This window comes from Bubalus bubalis, chromosome 2 (assembly GCF_019923935.1).
Source record: "Bubalus bubalis isolate 160015118507 breed Murrah chromosome 2, NDDB_SH_1, whole genome shotgun sequence".
Classification (NCBI taxonomy): Eukaryota; Metazoa; Chordata; class Mammalia; order Artiodactyla; family Bovidae; genus Bubalus; species Bubalus bubalis.
In genome coordinates, this window is record NC_059158.1 from 89,155,565 (window position 1) to 89,168,869 (window position 13,305).

The 13,305-nt window shown below is 39.5% G+C and overlaps 1 protein-coding gene across 11 annotated transcripts in view; it reads left to right on the plus strand.

Moving 5' to 3' along the window:
* The first annotated feature begins 417 nt into the window (after window positions 1-417).
* WDSUB1 (WD repeat, sterile alpha motif and U-box domain containing 1) overlaps window positions 418-13,305 on the plus strand; it is a 69,052-nt gene continuing 56,164 nt past the window's right edge. For 5 of the 11 annotated variants that reach the window (XM_025276162.3, XM_025276172.3, XM_025276169.3 and 2 more), the window contains exons 1-3: window positions 422-864; window positions 2,599-3,046; window positions 4,742-4,926. In XM_025276162.3, the coding sequence (XP_025131947.3) occupies window positions 2,649-3,046; window positions 4,742-4,926 (583 nt within the window). In that variant the 5' untranslated portion in view covers window positions 422-864; window positions 2,599-2,648. Of the gene's footprint in view, window positions 865-1,880; window positions 1,905-2,598; window positions 3,047-4,741; window positions 4,927-13,305 lie in introns of those variants that run through there. The other 6 variants (XM_025276175.3, XM_044934967.2, XM_025276163.3 and 3 more) reach the window with 5 other exon arrangements.

A 13,305-nucleotide genomic window follows, 5' to 3' on the forward strand; every position in this document is an offset into this window, starting at 1 on the left:
GAAGAGCCTGGTAGGCTACAGTCCACGGGGTCGCAAAGTGTCGGACACGACTGAGTGACTTCACTTTCTTTTTCAAAGGTTCTTTCCCAGTATCAGTTCAGTTCAGTCGCTCAGTCGTGTCCGACTCTTCGCGACCCCATAAATCGCAGCACGCCAGGCCTCCCTGTCCATCACCAACTCCCGGAGACCACCCAGACTCACGTCCATAGAGTCAGTGATGCCATCCAGCCATCTCATCCTCTGTCGTCCCCTTCTCCTCCTGCCCCCAATCCCTCCCAGCATCAGAGTCTTTCCCAAAGAGCTCTAGAGCCAGAATACAGACCGCCTCATCACAGGGCGGAAGGGCGCGCATGCGCCGCGACGCGGACCGCCCCCCGGTGGGCAGGGTCTGTCCTTTTGCCTCTGGGCGGCCGCGGGCGCCAACCACGCCCGCCTCACCTGCGCGTCACGTGTCCCCTGGCGCTCTTAGCGCACCTGAGGGCGGATCTCTGGCGTTTTGGGTCTTCGACGTGAAAGGACCAGTGCCCACGGGCCAGTTTAGCAGCAGCGGTGGCAGGTACGGAAGTGCGGCTCGGGTCAGCCCGCCGGGGTGTCTAAACCCTTGGTTTCCCGGCGTTTGGTTCGAAGCGCGCGACCGGGACCGGCTAGGATACTGACCAGAGCGAGATACTGTTGTGCGGCCTCCGCCCGGGAGCCGGGGGCGCCTCACAGCGTGAAGTGGAAGTCCCAGTTTCCCCCAATCCCTTGCGCCGGTGCCCGCGCCCCGGAAGGCCGCGCTTCCCGCCGGCCGCGTTCCTGCAGCGGGTCGCTCGGTCCAGCGAGGCCCAACCGGCTCTCGGAGTTGAGCAAATCCTCGGTCCCCAGGTAGGTGTGGGGGAGTCGGTCGCTGGTTTTATGTAGGATTCTTGGCACATTTCGGGTTGGCTTTGCGATAGACAGGGATGCGAGTGTTCCCACTAGCGAGTTCATTCAGTTTGCCGGGAGATTGGCGGGTCGGCAGAGGTCTCAGTGGACGCCCACACCCCCAGCCAAACGAACTTCAGCTGATTGCGTTCCTGCTCTTCAGATTCTAGGACCTTGAACTTCACAGAAAGCTGAGTGGCAGAAGGGTGAGGAAGCAAAAGTTTGGGAAATTATCTTTGTGCACTTGCACAGTTGAGATTTGGGACTTCTCCAGAAAACCACCTGATTGGGTTTGTTTTCACTGCAAATACCAGGGGTTTTGATGGTCTGTTTTTTAGACCGTTGGAGTTTGAAAAAGAGGCCGAACTTTTGACATCAGAAATGTTGGAAAAGGCTTGTTTCATTTATTTGTAAAGATTTCTGTAAATAAGCTTAGAATAATAGATTAATTTTACAGTTCAAGGTTACACCTGTTTCTCAGGGCTGATTATTGCCTCGTTTTACATCATTTTTCCACTTTTTTTTTTTTTTTTTTTTTAGTGTTAGTACCTTCATTTTTATTAACAGTTCTCTGGTTATTTCATATTATATTCATAAATACTGTTTGAAGGCGGCTAGAACCCAACTAGATTTGGGGGAAAATGTTAATTCCACAAATATTTAACCATATTAGGTGCAAACACTTCTACATGCTGTGAATACAGAAATAAGAGAAACAGCTTTGGCTCTTACATTTTAGTAGGGGGAGACACATGAATAGTGTCAGCTGGCGGCAATTGCTACACTGATGATTAAAATAGGGTGATGTGCTAGCCTAGAGAGAGCTACTTTAGATTAGGAAAGTCACTGAAAAAGGACACTGAAATTGAAATTTACATGAGAAATTATGTCCCATGTTACCATTTTGACTAGGGAGGCTGGAAAGAAGGGAGGGAGAAGAAAAGGGGAAGTAGTTGGGGTCTGAGAAGTAGATAGGCAAGAGCCAGATCATACAGGGTTTGGTAAGTCTTGGTGAGGAGTTTGGATTTTATTCTAAATTTATAAATCTGGTCTTAGGTGCAGACCAGCTAAGTCCACTTTTGGTGGTGGTGGTGGGGGGGGGCACTCATTCTTTGGGTTTCCTTGATTTATTAATTCTTCACCTCAAGTCTTTATATCTTTTTATTCTTTGTCATTCAAGATGGCGTACCATGACATGATAGCTTCCAACACTACCACTTAAATTGACAAAGAAACCTTTTGTTTGGTTTATGAATTAACTGTAATAGTTCTACATCTTAAAGATGAGCAATACTTCTGGCTCCATTCTATGGAAGGAGCAGCAAGAGTTTGTTAAAGTAGTGAAAAATCTTTTTGAAATTAGCAAATCTGGAATGAGGCAGTGTTGAGTAGCAGTTCATAAAGGGAAAATCTTCAAAGGTGAAATAAATACCCAGAATTTTGTCAAATCAGTTTGAAGTTACTTGACCAGGTTCTTTCTCAGGAGTTACGGAACTTTATTGGTATGGCACTGGTGATTGTGTTTATCATCAGCGACTATAGTCTTAACATGTTTTATTTCTCTCCAAATATTCTTAGCCCAGGTATAATTTATTGTCTTTAAAAAATGTGAATGTAGAAGCTTTTGTTGAGCAAGTTTTTTAATTGATTTTGGCTCTTCTGTATTGATTTGAGTTGTATTTATTTGATTCCTAGGATGAAGTAACGTTTATCTAAAAACTGCAGGATATTTTCCAGTAAAGAACATGGTGGAACTAATTCACACATTAGCAGATCATAATGATGATGTCAACTGCTGTGCCTTCTCCTCTTCCCTCTTGGCTACTTGCTCCTTGGACAAAACAATTCGCCTATATTTCCTGAGTGACTTTACCGAAGTACCATACTCTCCATTGAAGTTTCACACCTATGCTGTCCACTGCTGCTGTTTCTCCCCTTCAGGACATATTTTGGCTTCATGTTCAACAGACGGTACCACTGTCCTATGGGATACTCAAAACGGGCAGATTTTGGCAGTGATGGAACAGCCCAGTGGTAGCCCTGTGAGAGTTTGCCGATTTTCCCCAGACTCCACTTGTTTGGTATCAGGGGCATCTGATGGAACTGTTGTTTTGTGGAATGCGCAGTCATACAAGTTACATAGGTAAGAATGTTTAAACCCTTTCTGTGTTTAATCCTATTACCAGGTTTACAAAATTTTTTTTTGATGACTTGAAGTAGATAATTCAGACATCTCAAGGAAAAATACTTTGATCTCTGTCTCCTGAAGGTCATAAAACAGATATTTAATATGATTCTTGAAGTAGATTTGCTTGGCTCTGAGTCTTTTAAATTTCCACTTTTTTTTTGTAAAATAAGGGTTAATCTTGTTAGAACTTTATGGATTTTTTTTTAATAGGCAAAAAAAAAAAACCGGTCTTTTAAATAAAGCTTAGTAATTTTTGGCTTTTTGGTCACACATGGCTCAGGTGTTCTCAGTAATAAAGTAATTGTAGGTGAGTCTCACCTGCACAGCTCTTTCCTGACTGGGATTACTGACCAAGCCCAGAAGAGGGAACCTTGTGATTAGTATGGTGTTGTGTGTTACCAGTTCTTTAAAAACATCACCTGAAAAACTGCTTTTGGATAAAAATACATCAATGAATTTACACTGGTAATGTTGTGTTGCAACTCCCTAGTATTAAAATCATGTATTTGTAAACTTATAGTATGCTAAAATATATATAATATTTTAACAGATTTAAAGTGTACAGTTCGGTGATGTTAATCACATTAAAAACTGTAAACTTTTAAATGTCACCAATTAAAATAGCTTAATGTGCCTTCCCCCCTCCCTACCTCTCACCAGCAACACTCAGAGCACAGATGGTAGCTGGTAAACAACTGTGGTTCATTTAGATTTTTGGTCTTTGGGTTGAAGAAAGTATGTTTTAAGTGGAGTTAATAAACAGTTTAAAGTGAAGACACAGAGAGAATGGAATGCCTTTAAGTTGTTTTGTGTGAATGAAATTTAGCTGTCGGCCAAGGAATCTTTTTCAGTTAACCAATTGGTAAATTGTCTCCCTAACATTATTTTTTACTATATGTAATTATGTGAAAATGATACACTGCAGTCGATTTAAGTGCTGGATAGGACACTGCATGGGTTGTTGGATTTTTAACAGGTTATTTTTCCTAATTGATAAAATAATGAATTATTGTTAGCCCAGTGCTTCCTAATCTTCCCTAGATAATTTTAAGTTGTTCACAGGATTTTCTTTACATAACGAATTTATAACTGAAGGTGAGATGAAAGTCCTTACTGTTGTTTCTAGGTGATTTTAATACAAATGTTGGATGTGCTTTTCACCCCCAATAATATGCTTTTCGATAAAAAATAGTTGTATCTTTTAAAAAATTGGAACTCAATTGATATTGTTGGTGTTGCTATTTTTGTTTAACTTTGTATATTTTAATGAAAAGAGTATGACGATAAATAGACTTTGATTTGGTTAGGATAATGTTTAAATTCTCTTTTAGCAAGCCTATCTCAGTTTATAGCATATGCTGCTAAGTCACTTCAGTCGTGTCCGACTCTGTGCGACGCCATAGACGGAAGCCCACCAGGCTCCCCCGTCCCTGGGATTCTCCAGGCAAGAACACTGGACTGGGTTGCCATTACCTTCTCCATTATAGAATATAAAGGATATTTTGTTTCTATAGGCATCTATTGCACTTTCTCTCTAGTCCTAGCCATTTATCCTTTTCTTTTACTATATCAAGCTGCTTTTAGAGACTGTACTATAAAGTAAAAGATTCTCTGAAATGAAAATTCCCCTTTCTTTTGCTTTTATTTCAGATGTGCTAGTGTTAAGGATGGCTCCTTAGTGGCCTGTGCATTTTCTCCTCCTGGAAACTTCTTTGTCACTGGCTCCTCATGTGGTGATTTAACAGTGTGGGATGATAAAATGAGATGTCTGCACAGTGAAAAAGCACATGATCTTGGAATTACCTGCTGTGACTTTTCTTCACAACCAGTTCCTGGTTAGTTATTTTACTCTTGTAAGCACTAGTAATTCCTGTTCGCGGTTTATATGTGACTTTTCATTCATTTACTCCTTTTTACTTCATCATTAGTAAAACAACTGGATCTTTTAATTTATTCCCTTCAAGGACTCATCCTTCTGCTTTATGTTTTTGATCAAAATGAAATCACAAATATTTTTTGGGAAAACCAGATTCTTTGGGAAAATACATAAGGGCTAACACAACTTGATACAGTAGATCTGAATTCCTGGAGTTTGCTAATGTAGAGGCCTTAAACCTGTTGGTTTCACTGTGATTTTTGAAACATTGTATGTTTTTATTCAAATAGAAATGTGAAGTATAAAAATTGAAAAGCTTCATTTTTCATTTACTATTTAATCTTTCAAAAGATAACCTTAAAAAAGCATTTGTTAGTAGATCAGTTTTTAGAAAAAGAAGAGAACAACTCTTGACTGTAGACTCCTAGTTTTCAATCAATACAGTGAATTGGCAATTTGCTTCTTTTATTATTTTCATCTTCTGTGTTAGGATGGATGTTCTACTTCTGGCTACTTCAGTCTTACTTCCAGACAAGTGCTGTCCTATAGTGATATAATGTGAGCTACATGTGTAAGTTTTAAAATTTCTAGTAGTAGATGAAATTAATTTTAGTAATGTATTTTACTTTACCCAATATACCTGAAATATTTCAAAACCTAAAATTATTAGTAAGATATTTTACTGGGGGGGTAGAAGGCTTTGAAATCTGGTTGCATGTTATGTCCCATTGCAGTTGGTGCTGGTGGTGCTTCAGCCGTTCAGTAGGCTTATGTAGCAAGTTATTAATACTGTCTTGTGACAACTCAGGTTTGGTACTCCCCTGTTTCAAAACCATCAGTGGCATGTTAAATATGATTACGGTAAGATAAAATACCAGGTTTCAAACACACAGCCTTTAAGTACCTTCCATATTCTGTTTCCCTGCCTCATTACAAGTCACACTTGGCCTCATGCATTCGCTTGCCTCACTGGCCTCCTTTCATTTCTTGAATGTCTGCAAGATGTGTCTGAGGGTTTTACATGTGGACCCTTTACCTGGTTCACTTTTATTCATCCTTTAGATTTCAGGTTAAAAAAAAAATCACTTGAGAAGAGCTTCCTCTGCTCTTAACCTCCTGTACTCAGTCGGAAGTATTTTGATATAGTCCTTTAGTATTACATGCCTTATTTTTCCTTTATAGGACTTCATGAAGTATCACAAGTTTTATTAAATAGTTATCTATATGAATTATGTTTAATTGTGTTTTTCCTGTGAGATTGTAAGCTCCATAGGGTAGGCTTGTATGTATTTTATTTACAGTGCCTGGAGTGTAATAGGCTTTGAAAAGCAGACTTTTTAAAATTGGAATATAGTTGCTTTACAATGTAGTGTTCGTTTCTATACAGCAAAGTGAATCAGCTATATACCCCTCTTTTTTTGGAATTCCTTCTCATTTAGGTCACAACTGAGCAATGAGAAGGGTTATCTGTTTTATCCATGGCATCAGTAGTGTGTATATGTCAATCCCAGTCTCCCAATTCATCCTGCCCTCCTCTTAACCGCGTTGCCCCCTTGGTGTTCATATGTTTCATTTCTGTGTGTCTCTTTCTCTTTGCAAATAAGATTATATCATTTTTCTAGATTCCACATATATGCATTAATATGATACTTGTTTTTCTGACTTCGCGCTGTATGAGTCTCTAAGTTCATCCACGTCTCTACAAATCATCCAGCTTTATTCCTTTTTTGTGACTGCATAATATTCCACTGTGTGTGTGTGTACACACATGTTATATCTTTTTTATCCATTCCTTTGTTGATGGACATTTAGGTTGCTTCTGTGTCCTGGCTATTGTTCCTAGTGCTGCAGGGAACACTGGGGTGCATGTGTCTTTGAATTATAGTTTTCTCAGGGTATATGCCCAGTAGTGGGATGCTCAAGTCATATGATAGTTCTATTTTTAGTTTTTTAAGGAATCTCCATACTGTTCTCCATAGTGGCTGTACAAATTTACATTCCCACCAATAATAGGGGTGTTCCCTTTTCTGCACATCCTCTTCAGCATTTATCGTTTGTAGATTTTTTTACTGATGGCCATTCTGACTGGTGTGAGGTGGTACCTCATTGTAGTTTTGATTTGCATATCTCTAATAGTGATGTTGAGCATATTTTCATGTGTTTATTGGCTATCTGTATGTTTTCTTTGGATAATGTCTGTCTTCTGCCCATTTCTTGATTGGGTTGTGCTTTTGTTTTTTTTAATTGAGCTACATGAGCTGTTTGTATGTTTTGTTTTTTAAAATATGTATTTGGCTGAGCAGGGTCTCAGTTGCGGCACACGGGATCAGATCTTTAGCTGTGCCATGCAGGGCCTTTAACTTGTACCATGTGGAGTCTAATTCCCTGGCCAGGGCTTAAACCTGTGCCCCCTGCATTGAGAGTGTGGAGTCTTAGCCACTGAACCACCAAGAAAGTCCCCTGTTGGTATATTTTTCAGATTAATCCTTTATCAGTTGCTTCATTCGCAAATATTTTCTCCCATTTTGAGGGTTGTCTTTTCATCTTATTTATGGTTTCCTTTGCTGTGCAAAAGACTTAAAGTTTAATTAGGTCCCATTTGTTAATTTTTGTCTTTATTTTCATTACTCTAAGAGGTGGATCAAAAAAGATCCTGTTCTGCCTGTATTTTCCTCTAAAGAGTTTTATATTTTACAGTGTCTGGCCTTAGGTCTTTAATCCATTTTGAGTTTATTTTTGTGTATGGTGCTAGGAAATGTTCTAATTTCATTCTTTACATGTAGCTGTCCAGTTTTTCCAGCACTACTAATTGAAGAGGCTGTCTTTTCTCCTTTGTATATTCTTGCCTTCTTTGTCATAAGTTTAGGTGATTGAAATGCAGACTAAGATTCCTTTTATTGATTTGTTGAAATTTCTTGTTTCTATTTCCTTAACTTTTTAATATCATATGGCAAATTAACAGTTTTCTTTTCATGAATCTATTCTTATACTGAACTCCCTACCTAATTTAATTGTGATGATTTATTTTTTAATATATTGTTTTATGATGTTTTATTCTAAGAAGATCAGCTTATAACAGGCAAGAACCATTTCTTTCATTCTGTGACCCCTTCTCCAAAATCATACAGGCATTCAATGAATCTTTGGATTATATCAGCATCAGTAGATTTAGATTTCCTTTTTGATTCTAATTATCTGAGAAGAGTTTTCATTAAAATCCCATTTTTTAAATGCTATTAACGTTAAGGACATCCTTCTTCTGTCTTCAGAGGGCTTGCAGCTGACAGGTTCTGAAAAGGTTCACTACACTAGGCCAAAAATTCTAGGTGAGATTCTAAAGTATATTACCCACATCCCTACTGTGCCTTTAGAGTATATTTCAAAGTATATTTCTCAATATAGTTCTGATATGTCCCTTCTGTAGTTTCTTTAGTTTAACTTCTGTTAAAGTGGATATTAACCTTATGTGTAAATTCCCTGAAACAGATAAACATATGCTTTAAAGTGACTATTAGAGGAATTTGTGGAAACTACTATATTTTCTTAAAAGACAGAAGATGTAATTTTTAACTTATTATTGCCTAATTTGGTATCTGTTAATATCTGTAAATACTTATGACAAATTGAGTCTTCTGCCTTTGTGACATTTTGCTCAAATATGGAAAAATAATAGTTTGTGTGCTAGAGGATAAATATTCAGTTCTATCCAGTTTTTAAGTGATAGAGTTTGGGTTAGATTATTATTACAGTTTAAATATTTTTCCTGAAGAAAAGTCCATTTTAAAATATTTAGATCTTGAGCACAGACATATTTTAAACTTTATAATTTTACAGTGTTCTAGCTGAATTCTCACTGTTGAAAGACACTTCAGCATCAGCATCAAAGGATCTTATTTAGTCTAGAAACAATAGGGGAAAGTTTTCTTAATTGGGTCTAGCACATAAATATTTTACTCAGCAATTTTGGGGTACATTTTTTGGCCTTAAAAACATTAAATGATTATGGAGATTATGGAGAATTACTTATATCCATCAAGATCTCTGGGAAAGGATGCCCTTTGGCTGAACTTGTGCTACAAAAACAAAAATGCTATTGAAGTGTGGAAAAGTCTCTTACAGTTAGAAAAACTTTCAGAGAAAAAGAAATTTTAATTTGTTGTATCTTAAAGTATATGTGCTTCCAATAAAACAGGGAGTCCATAGGAAAAGTTTAGTTTACATAAGTGTATGAACTAAATACCACATAATAAATATTTGCAAAACCAGAGTGCAATCTTAAGATAGGTATTCAGGTTTCTTAATTGAGTTTTATTTTATATGAGTGCTAAAGTTTCCTTTGACATGTGATAGTAGGTGGAATTCATATAAAATTGAGTTGGTGAACTGGATGACCAGGGAAGTCCCAAATCTCATCTTTTTGCCTTTCCCCAGGTCTTGCCCTTGGAGCCCCTTATCTTCCCTGACTGATTATAAACTCATGTTTCCTCTGCTAGAGGCATGGTCTTTGGGCCCTTCTTCAGCAAGTGTCTGCTATCCAGAGGACTGTAACTAGGGCAGGGCACTCACTGCAGAAGAAGCCAGATTCAACTGTTCAACCTTTTCTCAGGTCAAAGTCACCAGCCTGCAATTAAACCAGTGCTTGGAACACAGTGGCCCTCAAGATATATGTTTAATGTATCAGTGAAGGGCGTGAGGTACCACATGCCACATAGATAAGATTGTCAGTTTCACCCTTTTCCTGCTGTGTGACCTGAGGTACCTCGCTTTTCCTCTCTGGGCCTTAGCTCTCAACTGTGAACTTGGGATGGTCATGTTTGCTGCCTTGTAGGACTAACTGTAAAGAGTTAGAGGTCATATCTGTCAAATGCTTAACAGAAAGATGCAAACAAATGCTTAATAAACACTTGATAGATTTCTTAAAAAATCAAGTAGGTGATATCAATATTTACATTACCCACAAGTATTTAGGAACTTATCTAGTGGGTAGATAGTGATACTGTCTAAATAGGATAACAACTAGTGGGGTTTTTTGTTTTTTTGTTTTTTTTGGTAACACTACATTTAACTGATTACTTTGCCTAAGTTGTGTAATTGTTTTTGTTTACTCCCTAAATTGTGTCCAACTCTTGTGACCTCCTGAACTGTACTGCACCAGGCTTCTCTGTCCATGGGATTTCCCAGGCAAGAATACTGGAGTGGGTTGCCATTTCCTTCTCCAGGGGTTCTTCCCAACCCAGGGATTGAAGCCACCTCTCCTGCATTGTAGGCAGGTTCTTTACCACTGAGCCTGATTCTTTTCCTTGGAAGGACCTACTTGTGTAATCAGTTCAGTTCAGTTGCTAAGTCATATCCAACTCTGTGATCCCATGGACTACAGCAGGTCAGGCTTCCCTGTCCATTACCAACTCCTGGAGCTTGCTCAAACTCATGTCCATCGAGTTGGTGATGCCATCCACCATCTCATCTTCTGTCGTCCCCTTCTCCTGCCTTCAGTCTTTCCCAGGATCAGAGTCTTTTCTAATGAGTCGGCTCTTACATATCAGATGGCCAATGTATTGGAGCTTCAGCTTCAACATCAGTCCCTCCAGTGAATATTCAGGGTTGATTTCCCTTTGGATTGACTGGTTTGATCTCCTCAGTTGAAGGAATTCTCCAAAGTCTTCTCCAACACCACAGTTCAAAAGCATCAGTTCTTTGGTGCTCAGCCTTCTTTATGGTCCAGCTCTCACATCCATACATGACTACTGGAAAAACCATAGCTTTGACTAGATGGACCTTTGTCAGCAAAGTAATGTCTCTGCTTTTTAATACATTGTCTAGGTTTTTCATAGCTTTTCTTCCAAGGAGCAAGCATCCTTTAATTTCATGGGTGCAGTCACCATCTGCAGTGATTTTGGAGGCCCCCAAAATAAAATCTGTCACTGTTTCCAGTGTTTCCCCATCTATTTGCCATGAAGTGATGAGACCGGATGCCGTGATCTCAGTTTTTTGTTAAGTTTTAAGCCAACTTTTTCACTCTCCTCTTTCACCTTTATCAAAATGCTCTTTAGTTCCTCTTACCTTTCTGCCATAAGTGTGGAGTCATCTGCATACCTGAGGTTATTGATAATGGCAATCTTGATTCCAGCTTGTGCTTCATCCATCCTGGCATTTTGCATGATGTACATAAGTTTGAGTAAACTCTGGGAGTTGGTGATGGACAGAGGAGCCTGGTGTGCTGCAGCCCATGGGGTCACAAAGAGTCGGACATAACTGAGCGACTGAACTGAACTCAGCATACAAGTAAAATAAGCAGGGTGACAATATGCAGACTTGACCTAGTTCTTTCCCAATTTCAAACCAGTCCGTTGTTCCATGTCTGGTTCTAGCTGTTGCTTCTTGACTTGCATACAGGTTTCTTAGGGAGGTAGGTGGTCTGCTATTCCAATCTCTTCCAGAATTTTCCAGTTTATTGTTATCCACACAAAGGCTTTGGCGTAGTCAGTAAACCAGAAGCAGATATTTTTCTGGAATTCTCTTGCTTTTTCTGTGATCCAGCAGATGTTGGCAATTTGATCTCTGGTCCTCTGCCTTTTCTAAATCCATCTTGAACGTCTGGAAGTTCTTGGGTCACATAGTGTCGAAGCCTAGCTTGGAGAATTTTGAGCATTACTTTGCTAGCTTGTGAGATAAGTGCAGCTGTGCAGTAGTTTGAGCATTCTTTGGCATTGCCTTTCTTTGGGATTGGAATGAAAAATGACTTTTTCCAGTTCTGTGGCCACTGCTGAGTTTTCCAAATTTCCTGGTGTATTGAGTGCAGCTCTTTCACAGCATCATCTTTTAGGACTTGAAATAGCTCACGTGGAATTCCATCACCTCCACTAGCTTTGTTTGAAGTGATGCTTCCTAAGGCCCACTTGACTTGTGAAATATGTTTCACCAAATCTTTTGGACTGAATTGATGATATTTTGTGTGCATGCATGGTGCGAAGTTGCTTCAGTCATGTCCAACTCTGTAACCCCATGGACGGTAGCCTGCCAGGCTCCTCTGTCCATGGGATTCTCCAGGCAAGAATACTGGAGTGGGTTGCCATCTCTCCTCCAGGGGCTTTTCCCCACATAGGATTGAACCCACATCTCTTAAGTCTCTTGCATTGGCTGGTGGGCTCTTTACTACTAGCACTACATGAGTAATTTTAGCCTTTGTCTTGATTAATCAGATGGGAAAACAGTCTCTCAATATTCTCAACAAATTATAGACTAAGCTTTTAACAAGTGAATATATCTGAGAAAAAGTTAACTTGGGAGTAATTAAGCATTTAACACATACCATAACTAACGTCTTAAATTTTTTACATCATTGCTAACCTCAGTATTTAAAGTTGGGTTGGAGGGTGCACTAGGCTTAGTGGCTCAATATTGGCCTTTTCAGCATTGAGTTATATCTTTCAGTTCAAATGCTCAGTTGTGCATGACTCTTTGAAACCCCAAGGACTGCAGCACGCCAGGCCTTCCTGTCCATCGCCAACTCCTGGAGTTTACTCAGACTTATGTCCATCAAGTCAGTGATGCCATCCAACCATCTCGTCTTCTGTCGTCCCCTTCTCCTCCTGCCTTCAATCTTTCCCAACATCAGGGTCTTGATTTCAGATGAGTCAGTTCTTTGCATCAGGTGACCAGAGTTATGGAGTTTCAGTTTTAGCATCAGTCCTTCCAGTGAATATTCAGGATTGATTTCCTTTAGGATAGACTGGTTGGATCTCCTTGCTGTCCAAGGGACTCTCAAGAGTCTTTTCCAACACCACAGTTCAAAAACATCAATTCTTCAGCGCTCAGCTTTCTTTATAGTCCAGCTCTCACATCCATACATGACTACTGGAAAAACCATAGCTTTGACTAGGCGGACCTTTGTTGGCAAAGTAATGTCTCTGCTTTTTAATATGCTGTCTAGGTTGGTCATAACTTTCCTTCCAAGAAGTAAGCATCTTTTAATTTCATGGCTGCAGTCACCATCTGCAGTAATTTTGGAGCCCAGAAAAATAAAGTCAGCCAGTTTCCACTGTTTTCTGCATCTATTTGCCATGAAGTGATGGGACCAGATGCCATGATCTTGTAGTCCAAGGGACTTTTTCTGAATGTTGAGCTTTAAGCCATCTTTTTCACTCTCCTCTTTCACTTTCATCAAGAGGCTTTTTAGTTCCTTTTCACTTTCTGCCATAAGGGTGGTGTCATCTGCATACCTGAAGTTATTGATATTTCTCCCAGTAATCTTGATATCAGCTTGTGCTTCATCCGGCCCAGTATTTCTCATGATATACTCTGTATATAAGTTCGGTAAGCAGGGTGACAATATACCGTC